Raw genomic sequence first — 14655 nt, 5'->3', positions numbered from 1 at the left:
TTAGTGTCCTCCTATGGATAGGCAGCATAACACCCATGGTCCTGTGTCCCCCAATGAGGAGTCAGAGAAAACCTGCAGATGTGTCTGTATAGAGAGCGGAGGGAAAAACCTGCAGATGTGCCTGTATAGAGAGCGGAGGGAAAAACCTGCAGATGTGTCTGTATAGAGAGCGGAGGGAAAAACCTGCAGATGTGTCTTTATAGAGAGAGGAGGGAAAAACCTGCAGATGTGTGTGTATAGAGAGCGGAGTGAAAAACCTGCAGGTGTGTCTGTATAGAGAGCGGAGGGAAACTTTTTGTTTCAACTGTATATCCGAACCTTCTATAGATCAATCTATAACCGCAGAATTAAAGACAAACTGAGACCACTTAAAACTTTTTGATATTTATTTGAGAAAAAAAAATGCAAGTCTTCCTTGGCATGAGAATAAAAGAGTGTACAGACAACATATAGTACAGTTAGGTCACAGTGTCATTTCCATGAATATATTCGACCACATTTCCCCGATGCACACAGTTATAGGGAGCACACGGCCCATGTAACGGACCAGAATACTTTTTCGCCCACTACGAAAATTTCTTCAGTAATGAATGCAATGTGCATTTGTATTTTTCTAAGCGGTGAATGATGTCTGCACCGTCATCTGCGTATGAGAATACAACGGCTGCTGTGACATCTTAGGAATAAAAAGTGCACTCAGCATGTAGAGATAGTAAAACAGCAGTGTTACATTGGTCTTAGAGGGGTTGTCCATATTTCAGGAGATATATATGTTTTTATACCTAAATGCATGTGTTTGGGAGTAAAACTAATTTTTAGAATTGGGTTTGATTAAACATTTTGCATTGTTTACCTTCTTTATTCCACTGTTGCGGTCCATGTTGCTTTTACAGGCTCCTACTTTCTCGCCACATTCAACTTTGATGTGGCCATAAATCAGCTGAGAGGAGCTTGGAAAAAGACGGGTAAATAAAGTTTTAATTGCCACATTGGACCGTCATAGCAAGCTGACTGAAGGATTCTCAGTTAACTCATTCTGCAGCCGGTAACAGAGAGGCTCTTAGGAGGCAAACGTTGCAAAATTTTTCATAAATCCCAACTACAAAAATGGGAAAAAGACGGATAGAGTTTAATTGCCAGGTTGACCGTCATAGTGAGCTGACTGACAGATTCTCGGTTAACTCATTCTGCAGCCGGTAATAGAGAGGATGCAGGAGACAAACAGTGCAAAATTTATAATGAACCTCAATTGCAAAATTAAGTTTGGTATTGGGTATACAAAGTGTATGTCGCTACTCCTGATCATGGGTCATGTATGGTATCGCTGCACAAATGGGCAGAAGTCGTGCTGACACTGTTCTTTTACTAATCCCAAACATGCTTTTATATACAGTGTGTCCACCCATATCCTGTCCACCGCCATTAACTTGAGAACGGCAGCAGCTATAGGAATAGAAGTGGTGTCTAGGTATAGTAAAGTAGCCATGCACTACACAATGACACCACCTATAGCGCCACCTGGTGGAAAACAATGGAGTTAGCATTTTTATCATGAAAACGGAACAAGATAGAGAAAAAAAGTGAATTAAAAAATTGTAGGGCTTCATCAATTTAATACGAATCGACACCTTACATACAGAAATGCTATGATATGAAACCTATGACCCCCCCAAAACATTGAATGCTGGTCACGCATATGGCGCTCATTTAACTTTGATGCAGAAATGGCCCCCGTCGTCTGCAATGCACATCTGGCCTCTGCACAGCATACTGTATCTTACTGCACGTTGTGCAATATGGTAGGTGACACGTTTGCACAAGCATCTGTGATACGTCGTCGTAGGTCCTGCAATGTTAGTAGAGGGGTCGCATACACCTGCTGTTTGATGTGACCTCACAGAAAGAAGTCCAATGGGGTCAGGTCAGGTGAGCGGAGGCCACTCCACACAGCCACCATACCCAATGACTTGTAGGAAGGTCTCCATGAGGTATCGCTTCACGTCCGCAGCCTTGTGAGTTTTACACGTTCTAATCATAGCATTTCTGTATGCAAGGTGTGGATTCGTATTGAATTGTTGATGTCCTACAACTTTAATTCACTTTTTTTCTCTATCTCGTTCCGTTTTCGAGATAAAAATGTTAAATCCGTTGTTTTCCACTAGGTGGCGCTATAGGTGGTTTCATTGCAAAGCGCATGGCTACTTTACTATACCTAGACACCACTTCTATGTCTATAGCTGCCGCCGTTCTCAAGTTAATGGCGGTGGACAGGATATGGGTGGACACACTGTATATAATGTTTGGGATTAGTAAAAGAACAGTGTCAGCACGACTTCTGCCCATTAGTGCAGCGATACCATACATGACCCATGATCAGGGGTGGCGACATACACATTGTATACCCAATGCTGTGGGCATTTACAAAGCCATTAATATTCTTGTAAATGACAATTTATGCAGCAAAGGATTCTCCGCTATCTGTGGTTGCTGTGCACCTCTGCCCATTACTGCCCGTACACAGCGAGGGCAGTCACTTTTTGCTGAGAAAATTCCCTAAATCCAGTCTTGTATATAGTCGGCACAAGTCCGCTAAGCACAGAGAATACATCGGTGCATGCGCGCTATAGTCGTAACGCTGCAGCCTGTAATAAGAAAAAAAAAACAGGCGCAGCGGCAGAGAGGCAGCCCTGGAACTGCAGTGCATTAACGTTTTATATTATGGAATCACTCAGAGCAGAATGGCTACGGAGAGTTCAAAAAGAGAATCTGTCACTAGATTTCTTCCACCTAATCTGAGAGCAGCATAATGTAGGGGCAGAGACCCTGATTCCAGCGATATGTCACTTACTGGGCTGCTTAGTGTAGTTTTGATAATCAGTTTAATCAGCAGGATATTATCATTATAGGACTACTTAGTGTGCTGCCAGATAGTCCAGCATATTCATGAGCTCTGTATAACTGCTAGATCTGTAGCAGAGAAAACACTGGTTCTATGAAAATTACAGCAAACAGCTCAGTAAGTGACACATCGCTGGAATCAGGGTCTCTGTCTCTACATTATGCTGTTCTCAGATCGGGGAGCAAAAACCTGGCGACTGATTCCCTTTAATAAAAACAGAACGAATCTGGTGTATAGGGCAGTGTTTAGTATTATAGCTCAGAGCAGTTTAAGTGAATGCAGCAGAGCTGAAATACCAGACTCAACCTGTCAACTAGAGTAGCGCAGTTTATTTGGATGCAGGGCTTCTTAAAGGGAATCTGTCAGCAGGTTTTTGCTATATAATCTGAGAGCAGCATCATGTAGGGGCTGAGACCCTGATTCCAGCAATGTATCACTTACTTGACTGTTTGGTGCAGTTCTGATAGAATCTCTGTTTTCTGTGCTGTAGATGTAGCAGAGTTCTGAATGCTGAGCTGTGTATAACCCCGCCCACACCACTGATTGGCAGCTTCCTGTGTACACTCTACATTGTTGGCAAGCTGCAGTGGTGGGGGCAAGGTTACACAGATTAGCTGGACTACCTGTGCACGTGACACCTAGTCCTGCACTGATAATCTCCTGCTGATAAAACACTGATTGCATTGAAACTACAGGAAACTGCCATCCCTGGAATCAGACTCTCATCCCCTACATTATGCTACATAGCAAAACAAAGTCATATAGGCTATAAATGTGTAATAGAGTCAGGTCCCGTCATCGAGATCTGTGCTGGAGACCATCATGAGCTGCTTTCAGTAAAGAGATGGTTGGAATTACTATATAAATCAATGGGAATTCTGACCACATCCCCATCGATAGTGGTGAGCGCTTCAGGGACCCCATTATTGAGCTAGATACATTAAGTGCAGGGAATACAGAACTTCCCATTATGGAGATAGGAGATGACAGTTGGTGCTCATAAAGTTCTATGGAGAACGGTAACTATCATTTCATAGCTCCTTCCTCCTCCATAGAATCTCATGAGCACTAACTGTCACCTCCAATCTCAGTGATGTCTGTGTCGGCCTCTAGCTCCTCCCTCCTCCATAGAATCTCATGGGCACTAACTGTCACCTCCAATCTCAGTGATGTCTGTGTCGGCCTCTAGCTCCTCCCTCCTCCATAGAATCTCATGGGCACTAACTGTCACCTCCAATCTCAGTGATGTCTGTCGGCCTCTAGCTCCTCCCTCCTCCATAGAATCTCATGGGCACTAACTGTCACCTCCAATCTCAGTAATAGGAGGAGGAATACAGACTTTATCTATGAATTGAGGATGAAAGATCAGTCCAGGAGGAGAAAGAAGCAGATTTCTCTCATATGAGAAATCAAACACCAACCTGGCCTGATAGAGGTCAAAAAGACACTCTTTTTTGGCCTCAGTCTGGTGAATAGGGACATATAGATAAACTTTACCCATACACTGAAGGCGCAATACCTGACAGTGCACGGACGGACAGAGACTCCCACTATGCCTTTTCCTATATAAATAGAGCAGATCCTTATGTCTAATCTCATGTAACACTGTTAAAGGGATGTTCCATCTTTGTGACTACTTTTCTCTTACTCCTCCGGTGCAACAAAAATTAAATATGGAGCCTGCAAGTATCTGCGTGCCGATCAATCCTACTCCCATCTGTGCCCTACTTCTTACCAATCCCCCATCGGCAAGAAGTAGGGGGCAAATGGAAGGTAATATGACTGTAGTATCAGAATACACAAGATCCATTGTTCTGCATAGGAACTGCAAACACAAAACGGGAGGACATTTTTAAAGGATATGGACACCTTCGGAGGCATTTTTTTTTCCTCTGTCTGTCTTCTATAGCCTTTGTGCTGCACTGTTTATTGCTGGTGACACAGTGAGTTAACTGAAAAACCATCAGCGAGCTTTTTTTTTTTCTGATGGGAGTGTTTAAAAGGTCGCAGCCATAAAACTTGTCAGAGGATGGAATTGCAATGCTCGGACTGGCAGGTGGCTCTCCTGACCTGTCAGGCACGGGTCATGAGAGCCGGTGGCCAGTCCGAGCATTGCAATCTGATCCTCGTATGACTGCGCCCTAATGCTTATCTTCCTTCTTCGGTACTTCTCTCAGTTCAGTTTTCACGTGGCCGTAATTCAAGTGAGAGGTGCTCTCCCGTCAGAACGAGTTCACTGACAGATTCTCAGTTAACTCAGCAAGACAAAAAAAACAAAAATGCATCACGAAGGCTTGAGAAGGCAAACGGTGCAACATTTGTAATGAAACCCAATTGCAAAAATTATTCTTAGCCAAAAATACATGTATTTAAGGAAAAAAAAAAAGTCCATAAAACCAGGAAAAGGTGCAATATGTAGCATAAATGTACATTAAATTACTGCTGGTCCATACACACAAAATAGGAGACGGAGGGATCCTTGGCATTGAACGGCATCGCTGCTGTTAGATGGAGTGGCTCTTAAAGCTATAGTGTAGAATATTCCATGCATCCTAAGGCCTCAGTTAGACCAATATTTCAGTGCTGGGAGCATCGTCCGTATCCCAGCGTCTATATACACAGAGCGGATGGATGACTATAGTACGCAGCTTCTAGGAGAAGCAAAGGCAGCTGATGGATGCCGGCACTAGTGCACTGGTTATTGCAGGCCTGGGAGCAGTAATAAGCCAAGTCCTAAGCTTAGTCTCTAGGCTGCGGCCCTTGTAATGATGATACAAATTTGCTGGCTACTTTCTGGTGGTCCGGGGAGCCAGGGCCGTACTGCTGCAGGAGACTCATCGCCTGTCCGTGGACATCAGGGGTCAGCCGAGAAGATGGAAGGTGAAGGATGACGAGGCAGCTCTCCAGGACATCGGGGAACGGCAGCACCTGAGGGAATATAAGGACAGGAGCGGTGATCGGGGGGATGGGTGTAACACTGCGGAGACCTAGTATGGGGGGCTATAGAATACAACACAAAACTCACTTTATTTCACCCCCCCGACTCACAGATACCCTTATATTACTTGGGAGGGGGCAAACATGGCACCCCATACTTAACCTAAAACGTGGCCATTGGATAGGAGTTTTCCATGATTTATTAAGATCAATTATGGTGCAATTGTGGGGGTCCGACACGCTCAGAAGAACCCCCACAAGTGTACTGCAGCCACTCAAGTGAGTGTGGATTTAGCCGCAGTACCAGGCAGAGACACATCAGTGGGGGGCGCCGCTGTGGTGGGTGCAACAATGAAAGGTCAGCTCCAGCTGCTGATCAATCCCCACCCCCTACTGTGAATTTATGGACAACCCTATTAAGTCAAATTTATTAGAGTGGTTGATATTAATGACCTATCGCTTCGCACCTGCACCAATCAGGTCCTAGTGGTGGCTGGTGCCAACACAGCACAGCACCACATACTGTGTGGTGGCCGTTACCAGGTTCTGCAGATCAGCTCCTAATGAAGTGAATGGGAGCGGAGGTGCAGTTTTCGGATACAGTATCTGGAGCTGTGTTGTTTGTCACCGCCAGAGCTGAAATAAGCTGATCTGTGGGTGCCGGGTGTCGGGTATCGGACTCCCAAGGATCTGATATTGATGACCCATTATAAGAACCTTTTTAAAGCGCACTATTCACCAGGATTTACCTATATAAGTTAAAGCCAGTGCTATACTAGCTCTATCAGGTTGATTCTATACATACCTTTAGTTGTCAGCTCCCCTGCCTGTCTGTCCTCCCCGTTATTTATGTTAAATCCATTATAGAATTGTTTTACTAAGTGACTAGAAGGACCTGTGCTGATGTCATACCCATGTGACCAGAAGGGGCGGGGCCTCAGCCAACATAGCTGATACCAGTAAGCAACATTAGTTTTCTGTTGCCTGAGGACCCGCCCCTTCTGGTCACATGGGTATGACATCAGCACAGGTCCTTCTAGCCATTTAGTAAAATGATTCTATAATAGAATTAGCATAAATAACAGGGGAGGAACGACAGACAGGGGGGGAAGGAATCACTATGAATACCCCCCCAGCTATCAGCTGCTGCCAATCAAAAAGCTGCTCATTTTACAAACTTTACTTCCTTGTGTTTCAAAACCTATACATCTGAACTGACCACTAAAGGAATGTATAGAATCAGCATGATAGTGCCAGTATAGCTCTGGCTTTAGGTTATATAGGAAAATCCTGGTGATTGGTGTGCTTTAATACTGATCTGCTCCAGGTTCTGCCCCTCTTACCTTTAAGTATTCTGGGAATTCAGCCAGTTTGTGGTTTGCGGTGGAAAGCTTCTTCATCAGCTCCGTCAGGGAGACCGGATTTGGGTTAGAACTGTGAAAACACCATATTGACAATTAACATCGGAGCTGATGGAGACAGTAATACCGGGGGTCTCGTGGTATACTCACGTCTGGCTCTGGCTGTCAGGACCCTTCTCTGTTGATGATGATGGGTTGGAGTCCGAGTCTTGGTCTAGTTCTAGAGAATTATCCTGGACCTGCCGGTTCCTCTGATGCTGCTGGATCATCTGGCGGAGCGCCTGCTGAACGTCCGCAATCTCCCGCTGAGCATTCTGGAAGCCGACATGGAGGTCGGACAGCAGCACCCCAAAGTCACACAGGATTTCTGGAGAATCTTCCTCCCCTGGGGCGGCGAGATCCGCATCTTCTCCAGAAGACACCTCCATCTTCACTTCTGACTGATTCCACCAGGTTTCGTACAGCTTGATGTAAGCGAGGAACGCCTGCACGCTGTCACACGCCGCCACGCCTTCCTTATCCTCTGGGCTGAGATTCCCTCTAAGCTCAGTGCAACCTGAGCACAAAGGAAAACAGATTTCATGTCTTGAGACATGGTCATTTAAAGAGAACAGCTACAGAAAGTGTGGAAACCCTGCAAAGACTATGCTGATCGTGACGAAAGGCTAGGGGGACACATGCACACTCGTCTGAGCAGAGCGTGCATGTGTACAGCGCGAGGAAGGTAGAAACGTCTGACTGACAGCTATGTATGTACAGAAAAAAAATCAGGAACCAAAAGGATGAGTATGGAGGGCAATCCATCCAAAAATGCAAAACACAGAGCGTTTAAAGCCCAATAATAAGTGTAAAGGCAAATAAATGATAAAAAAAAAAAAAAGAGAATTTTGTTTACTTACCGTAAATTCTTTTTCTTATAGTTCCGTAATGGGAGACCCAGACCATGGGTGTATAGCTTCTGCCTCCGGAGGACACACAAAGTACTACACTAAAAAGTGTAGCTCCTCCCTCTGAGCTTATACACCCCCTGGAGAACCAGATCTAGCCAGTTTAGTGCAAAAGCTGAAGGAGAGTAGCCACCCACAAGTAGAAATAGAGCAAGAACCGGAACAACCGGAGCCTCTGTCTACAACAACAGCCGGTGATAACACGCGGAACAAGAAACTGCCAACAGGCAACAGGGAGGGTGCTGGGTCTCCCATTACGGAACTATAAGAAAAAGAATTTATGGTAAGTAACAAAATTCTCTTTTTCTTCATCGTTCCTATGGGAGAGCCAGACCATGGGACATCTCAAAGCAGTCCATGGGTGGGAATAAACAGAAAACTGAGAAGTAGGCGAAACCTAACTTCGCAAATGGGCGACAGCCGCCTGAAGGGTGCGTCTGCCCAAGCTCGCATCTGCCGAAGCATGAGCATGCACTTGGTAGCGCTTCGAAAAGGCATGCAGACTAGTCCAAGTGGCAGTCTGACAGACCTGCTAAGCCGTAGCCTGGTGCCTGAAACCGAAGAGGCACCGACAGCTCTGGTCGAGTGTGCCTTGATCCCCGGCGGGGGAGGCACTCGAGTACACTGGTAGGCATCGGAAATGGCCGACCCAATCCAACGAGCTAGGGTCGGCTTAGAAGCCGAGAGGCCCTTACGCCGACCTGTGGTCAGCACAAAAAGAGAGGTGCACCGCCTAAGAACAGCGGTGCGAGACACATAGATCCGGAGCGCCCGCACCAGATCCAGAGTATGCAACGCTTTTTCAAAGCGATGAACAGAAGCCGGACAAAAGGAAGGCAGGGAAATGTCCTGGTTAAGGTGGAAGGAGAAACCACCTTAGGGAGGAAGTCCGGAGTCGGACGGAGAACCACCTTGTTTTGATGAAAAACCAAAAAAGGTGACTCCGAAGAGAGTGCAGCCAAATCAGAGACTCTCCCGAGGGAAGTTATGGCCACTAGAAAGACCACTTTCTGTGAAAGACGATACAAAGAAACCTCCCTAAGAGGCTCAAAGGGGGGTTTCTGGAAGCCGTGAGGACCAGATTAAGGTCCCAGGGATCCAAAGACCGCCGGTAAGGCGGCGTGATGTGAGATGCGCCCTGTATGAAGGAGCGCACCTGAGCCAGCCGGGCAATACGCCGCTGGAACAACACTTGGCGAGCCGAGACCTGTCCCTTGAGGGATAGTCCTAGCTGCAGACCGGACTGTAGAAGGGACAAGGAGGGTCGGCAAGGAAGAAGGCCAAGAAGCATGGCCGGAAGGGTGACACCAGGACAGGAAAATTCTCCAGGTCCTGCGATAGATTTTGGCCAAGGAATACTTCCGAGCCCGAGTCATAGTGGAGATGACTTCAGGAGGAATACCAGAAGTCGTCAAGATCCAGGACTCAAGAGCCACGCCGTCAATCTGGAGCCGCAGAATTCTGGCGGAAAGACTGACCTTGTGAGAGAAGGTCTGGACGGTCCGGGAGATGCTACAGCACCTCAGCGGACAGATGGAGCAGGTCAGGGTACCAAGCTCGCTAGGGCCAGTCTGGAGCAATGAGAATGACCCGACGGCCCTCCATTCTGATCTTGCGCAGGACTCTGGGCAAGAGCTAGAGGGGGAAACATGTAAGACAGACGAAACTGGGACCAATCTTGAACCAGCGCGTCTGCTGCAAAGGCCTGAGGATCGTGGGAGCGAAGATCCACTTCCGGAGTGCCCCAAGTGCGGCAGATTGACCGAAACACTGTCGGATGCAGAGCCCACTCGCCGCTGTCCACGGTTTGACGGCTGAGATAATCTGCCTCCCAGTTTTCCACGCCTGGGTTGTGGATTGCGGATGTGGTGGACCTGGAATCCTCCGTCCACTGAAGGATGCGTTGAACCTCCAACGCTGCCAGGCGGCTGAGTGTCACGCCCTGGTGGTTGATGTAGGCAACCGCTGTGGCGTTGTCTGACTGGACTCGAATGTGCTTGCCCGCCAACTTGGTGAAAGGCCAAGAGAGCTAGACGCACAGCTCTGATTTCCAGCACATTGATCGAGAGGGCTGATTCGGACGGAGTCCAAGTGCCCTGCGCTCTGTGGAGGAGATATACTGCTCCCCAGCCGGATAGACTGGCATCCGTGGTGAGGATCACCCAGGACGGGGCCAGGAAGGAGCGTCCCTGAAGAGAGAGGGGCCGAAGCCACCACTGAAGGGAGCCCCTGGTCTGTGGCGACAGAGCCACTAACCTGTGCAAGGAGGAAGTCCGCTTGTCCCAACAGCGGAGAATGTCCAACTGCAGAGGACGCAGATGGAACTGGGCAAGGGAACCGCTTCCATTGACGCCACCATCTGACCCAGCACCTGCATTAGGTGCCTGATGGAATGACAACGGGGCCTCAGCAAGGAGCGCACCGCTAGTGAAGGGACTGCTGTTTGACTAAGGGCAGCTTCACAAGTGCCGGCAGAGTCTCGAACTGCATCCCTAGGTCGGAGTCAGAGTGGACTTGGGAAAAAGACAAGCCACCCGAATTGGACTAGAGTGGCGAGAGTGAGCGAAGCACTCCGCTGACGGTCTGCACAGGATGAAGCCTTGACTAGAAGGCCGTCCAGGAAAAGGGATGCCAACCCTTGGAGGTGCAGAACCGCAACCACAGCTGCCATGACCCTGATGAATACTCGAGGGGCCGTGGCTAACCCGAAGGGAAGAGCCACGAATCGGAAATGTTCCTCTCTGATTGCAAAACGTAGCCAACGCTGGTGTGAAACTGCAATTGGCACATGCAGATAGACATCTCTGATGTCGAGGATGCAAGGAATCTCCTTGGGTCATTGAGGCAATGACTGAGCGCAGAGACTCCAAGCGAAAATGCCGCACCTGAACATGCTTGTTGAGAAGCCTGAGATCCAGGATGGGCCGGAAGGAACCGTCCCTTTAGGGGACTAGGAAGAGATTTGAGTAGAAACCTGTGAACCGTTCCCAGGCGGGAACCGGTACAATTACTCCGTTGGCCTGCAAGGATGCCACGGCCTGAGAGAAGGCGGCGGCCTTGAAGCAGGGGGGAGTTGACAGAAAAAATCTGTTTGGCAGGCTGGATAGAATTCTATCCTGTAGCCGTGGGAGATGCTATCCCGCACCCACTGATCGGAGACGTGTTGAAACCACATGTCGCCAAGCGGGAGAGCCTGCCACCGACCAAGGACGTTGCTGGCGCGGCCAGATAGTCAAGAGGAGGCTGCCTTAGTGGCAGCAGCTCCTGCGGTCTTCTGAGGACGCGGCTTCGTGCGCCAGTTGGTTTTTGGTCCTTGGCTGAGTTAGTGGACGAGGCCGAGGGCTTAGAGAACGACCAGTTGGAGGAACGAAAGGAACGAAACCTCGACTGGTTCCTGCCCTGGTTCCTGGATTTGGTTTGTGGCATGGAAGTACTCTTCCCGCCAGTAGCCTCCTTAATAATTTCATCCAGTTGTTCACCGAACAGCCTGGGCCCAGCAAATGGGAGCCCAGCAAGGTACTTCTTTGAAGAAGCGTCTGCCTTCCACTCTCGAAGCCACAAGATCCTGTGGATAGCGAGAGAATTGGCCGAAGCCACCGCAGTGCGGAGCCTCCAGCATGGCAGACATGGCATAGGATGAAAAGGCTGAAGCCTGGAAGTTAAGGCAACCATCTCGGGCATAGAGTCCCTGGTGAGGGAATGCATCTCCTCTAGAGAAGCAGAGATGGCTTTGAAAACCCACACTGCTGCAAAAGATGGGGAGAACGAGGCCCCTGCCGCCTCATATACAGATGGCGGTCAGTGGAATCCTTAAGAGAGTTGCCATCAGCCACTGATACAACTTTCCGGGCTGAGAGTCTAGACACCGGAGGGTCTCCTTTGGTGAATGAGCCTACTCCTTGACCACCTCTGGTGGAAACGGAAAACGGTCATCAGAACCACGCTTTGGGAAGCGTCTGTCAGGACAGGCTCTGGGCTTGGTCACAGCGGCCTGAAAACTGGAGTGGTTAAGGAACACACTCCTTGTTCTCTTAGGCAAGGTATACTGATGCTTTTCTGCCAGAGAGGGGTGCTCCCCTGATACAGGCGAATTGAGGTCCAGTACAAAATTAATGGACGCAATCAAATCACTAGCATCTGCGTCACTTTCGGACAGATCAATGGGGTACATGGAGGTAGCGTCCGAGCCCCCAGTAAAGACATCCTCCTTGTCCTGCGAGTCAGCTCGTGAATCAGCCGCGGGACGAGGAAGGAAGGGGGGACCCTGCGTCTCCATTTTAGGAGGACGGGGTCTGAGCCAGATGAAGAATCCTCTGTGAGCTTTGCTGAGCGAGCCGTAGCAGCAGAAGCGCCCTGAGAAGGGGGCTGATGCATGCTCAGCAGTGTCCGGGACATCTGTCCCCTGGAGAGAGGGATTCTACCCAAGCCGGGGGTTCAGCCACCGGAGCAGCCGGAGGGACCACTGGGGATGAGCCTCCAGGCTGAGGCACCACCATGTTAGAGCAGGCATCATAATGTGGTTATGTGCTCAGTACAGGCAGTACGAGCCTACATGCAGTGCATATTAAGTACAGCCTTGCTCCTCGTGTGAGACATGCTGCAGAAGTGGGGGCTCTGAGCCAGAATGACCCCCAGCAGAGTATATACGCAGCGTATATAAGCAGGTCCACAACCGGAGGTTGTGGCTTGCCAGACCGTTAGACATTGGGACATCTCTGTGCCCTCCAGATCCCACAGCCCGGACCCCCAGGGAGATGGCCAGCGCCGATCGCTGTCACAATGTGGTTTATGCAGACATGCATAAGAACGCTGATAAAATGGCGCCGGAGCGAGGAGAGGGGGCGGGGCCTACTCTAAGAGCGGGATCCGGAGGGCCAAGGAGATATACAGGGGAGGGAATATTACCTCAGAGAGGAGTGACCCTCCCCTGTGCCGAACGGCCGCTGGGCGGAGCCGCACTGTTCCTCTGCATGATTGGCATGCAGGGGCAGTGAAAACGAAACTAGGCCTCAGGCGAAGCCGGGGCCTAAATTTAACGATGCGGCCGTCAAGCAGGCACCATCGGCGCGGTTCTCAGGTGAAAACCAGAGAACCGGCCGGAAATGTCACAATAGATACACAGCACACTCTCCCCAACAATAAAGTACAAGGGACCCCCGATAATAACGTCTCAAATACTTAGCTTGTGAGACGCAGGGCCAGGTCCCTGAGGGATGAGTGCTCCGTCCGGCAGGGTCCTGAAAGGGCTGCGGATGGAGACCGGTCTCCTGCAAGGCAGGGAGAACCGTGCTGGCTCCCACTTCAAGCCAGAGCCCGAGGGATGGTGAAGGAGCGCGGCATGTAAGGCTCCAGCCCTGAAATCAACCTTAACAACACCGCCGACACAATGGGGTGAGAAGGGACATGCCGGGGGTCCAGGCTTGGACCCGCTTTTCTTCAAACTCTTTCCAAAAATCAAAATCAGATGAGAATGCATGTGTGGATGTGTGCCTCCTGAACACAAAGCATTGAACTGGCTATATTTGGTTATCCAGGGGGTGTATATGCTCAGAGGGAGGGGCTACACTTTTTAGTGTAGTACTTTGTGTGTCCTCCGGAGGCAGAAGCTATACACCCATGGTCTGGGTCTCCCATAGGAACGATGAAGAAATATATTATATATATATATATATATATATATATATATATATATATATATATATATATATATTATATATTATATAGAGAGACAGATATCTAATATATAGATATCTATATCTATATATATATATATATATATATATATAATCTGTAGATGTAGATATAACATGTAACCACAAGATGGCGCCCAAGTAGCAAGACCAGCATAACACATCCCCGAAGGTAAGCCCTAGCATCATTTTTCAGGATTTGGCCACTAAGCTTGAAATATAAGCCCTACTCCAAAAATAAGCCCTAGTTAGGCTATGTGCGCACGTGTGCGTAATTCATGCAGTTACGCTGCGCTTTGTAGCGCAGCGTAACTGCATGCGTCCTGCATGCGTCCTCTGCGTCCCCTGCACAGTCTATGGAGATTGTGCAGGAGACGTGCGCACGTGGCGTCTTAGAGCGCAGCGCTTCGGCTGCTGCCTGAAGCGCTGCGTTCAAGAAGTGACATGTCACTTCTTCCGTGCGCTTTGCCGGCAGCCCTTGCTCTGTCTATGGCAGGAGCTGCAGGCAGAGCGCATGGAATCGGCTTTTTTTTTTTTCTACGTACATTTTCTGCAGCGATTTGAAGCGCACGTGTGCTCTTCAGATCGCTGCAGAAAATTCTGCAGTGACTGTACGCAACGTGCACACATAGCCTTACAGTTCAGTACAGTTCATAATTTATCCAAGGCTATAATATATATATATATATATATATATATATATGTATATGAATAGGACTTATAGTTTACATGTTTTCTGGTATCTGCACTTTTTGGATTTTTGTTTATGAATACTGGTAGATTGTTGTACATGGAAAAAAGAAATGGGATCTCAAGAAATT

At 48.5% G+C, this 14655-nt stretch overlaps 1 protein-coding gene across 1 annotated transcript in view; it reads right to left on the bottom strand.

Annotated features, from left to right (window-relative positions):
• Positions 1-3067: 3067 nt before the first annotated feature.
• Positions 3068-14655, bottom strand: part of GEMIN5 (gem nuclear organelle associated protein 5) — a 167321-nt gene continuing 155733 nt past the window's right edge. Inside the window, 3 exon segments of the mRNA XM_075344305.1 lie at positions 3068-5827; positions 7180-7270; positions 7348-7753. Coding sequence (XP_075200420.1) covers positions 5639-5827; positions 7180-7270; positions 7348-7753 — 686 coding nt within the window. The 3' untranslated portion in view covers positions 3068-5638.

Source organism: Anomaloglossus baeobatrachus, chromosome 4 (assembly GCF_048569485.1).
Source record: "Anomaloglossus baeobatrachus isolate aAnoBae1 chromosome 4, aAnoBae1.hap1, whole genome shotgun sequence".
In the NCBI taxonomy this organism is placed as follows: Eukaryota; Metazoa; Chordata; class Amphibia; order Anura; family Aromobatidae; genus Anomaloglossus; species Anomaloglossus baeobatrachus.
This window is presented reverse-complemented; position numbering and strand designations above follow the sequence as displayed.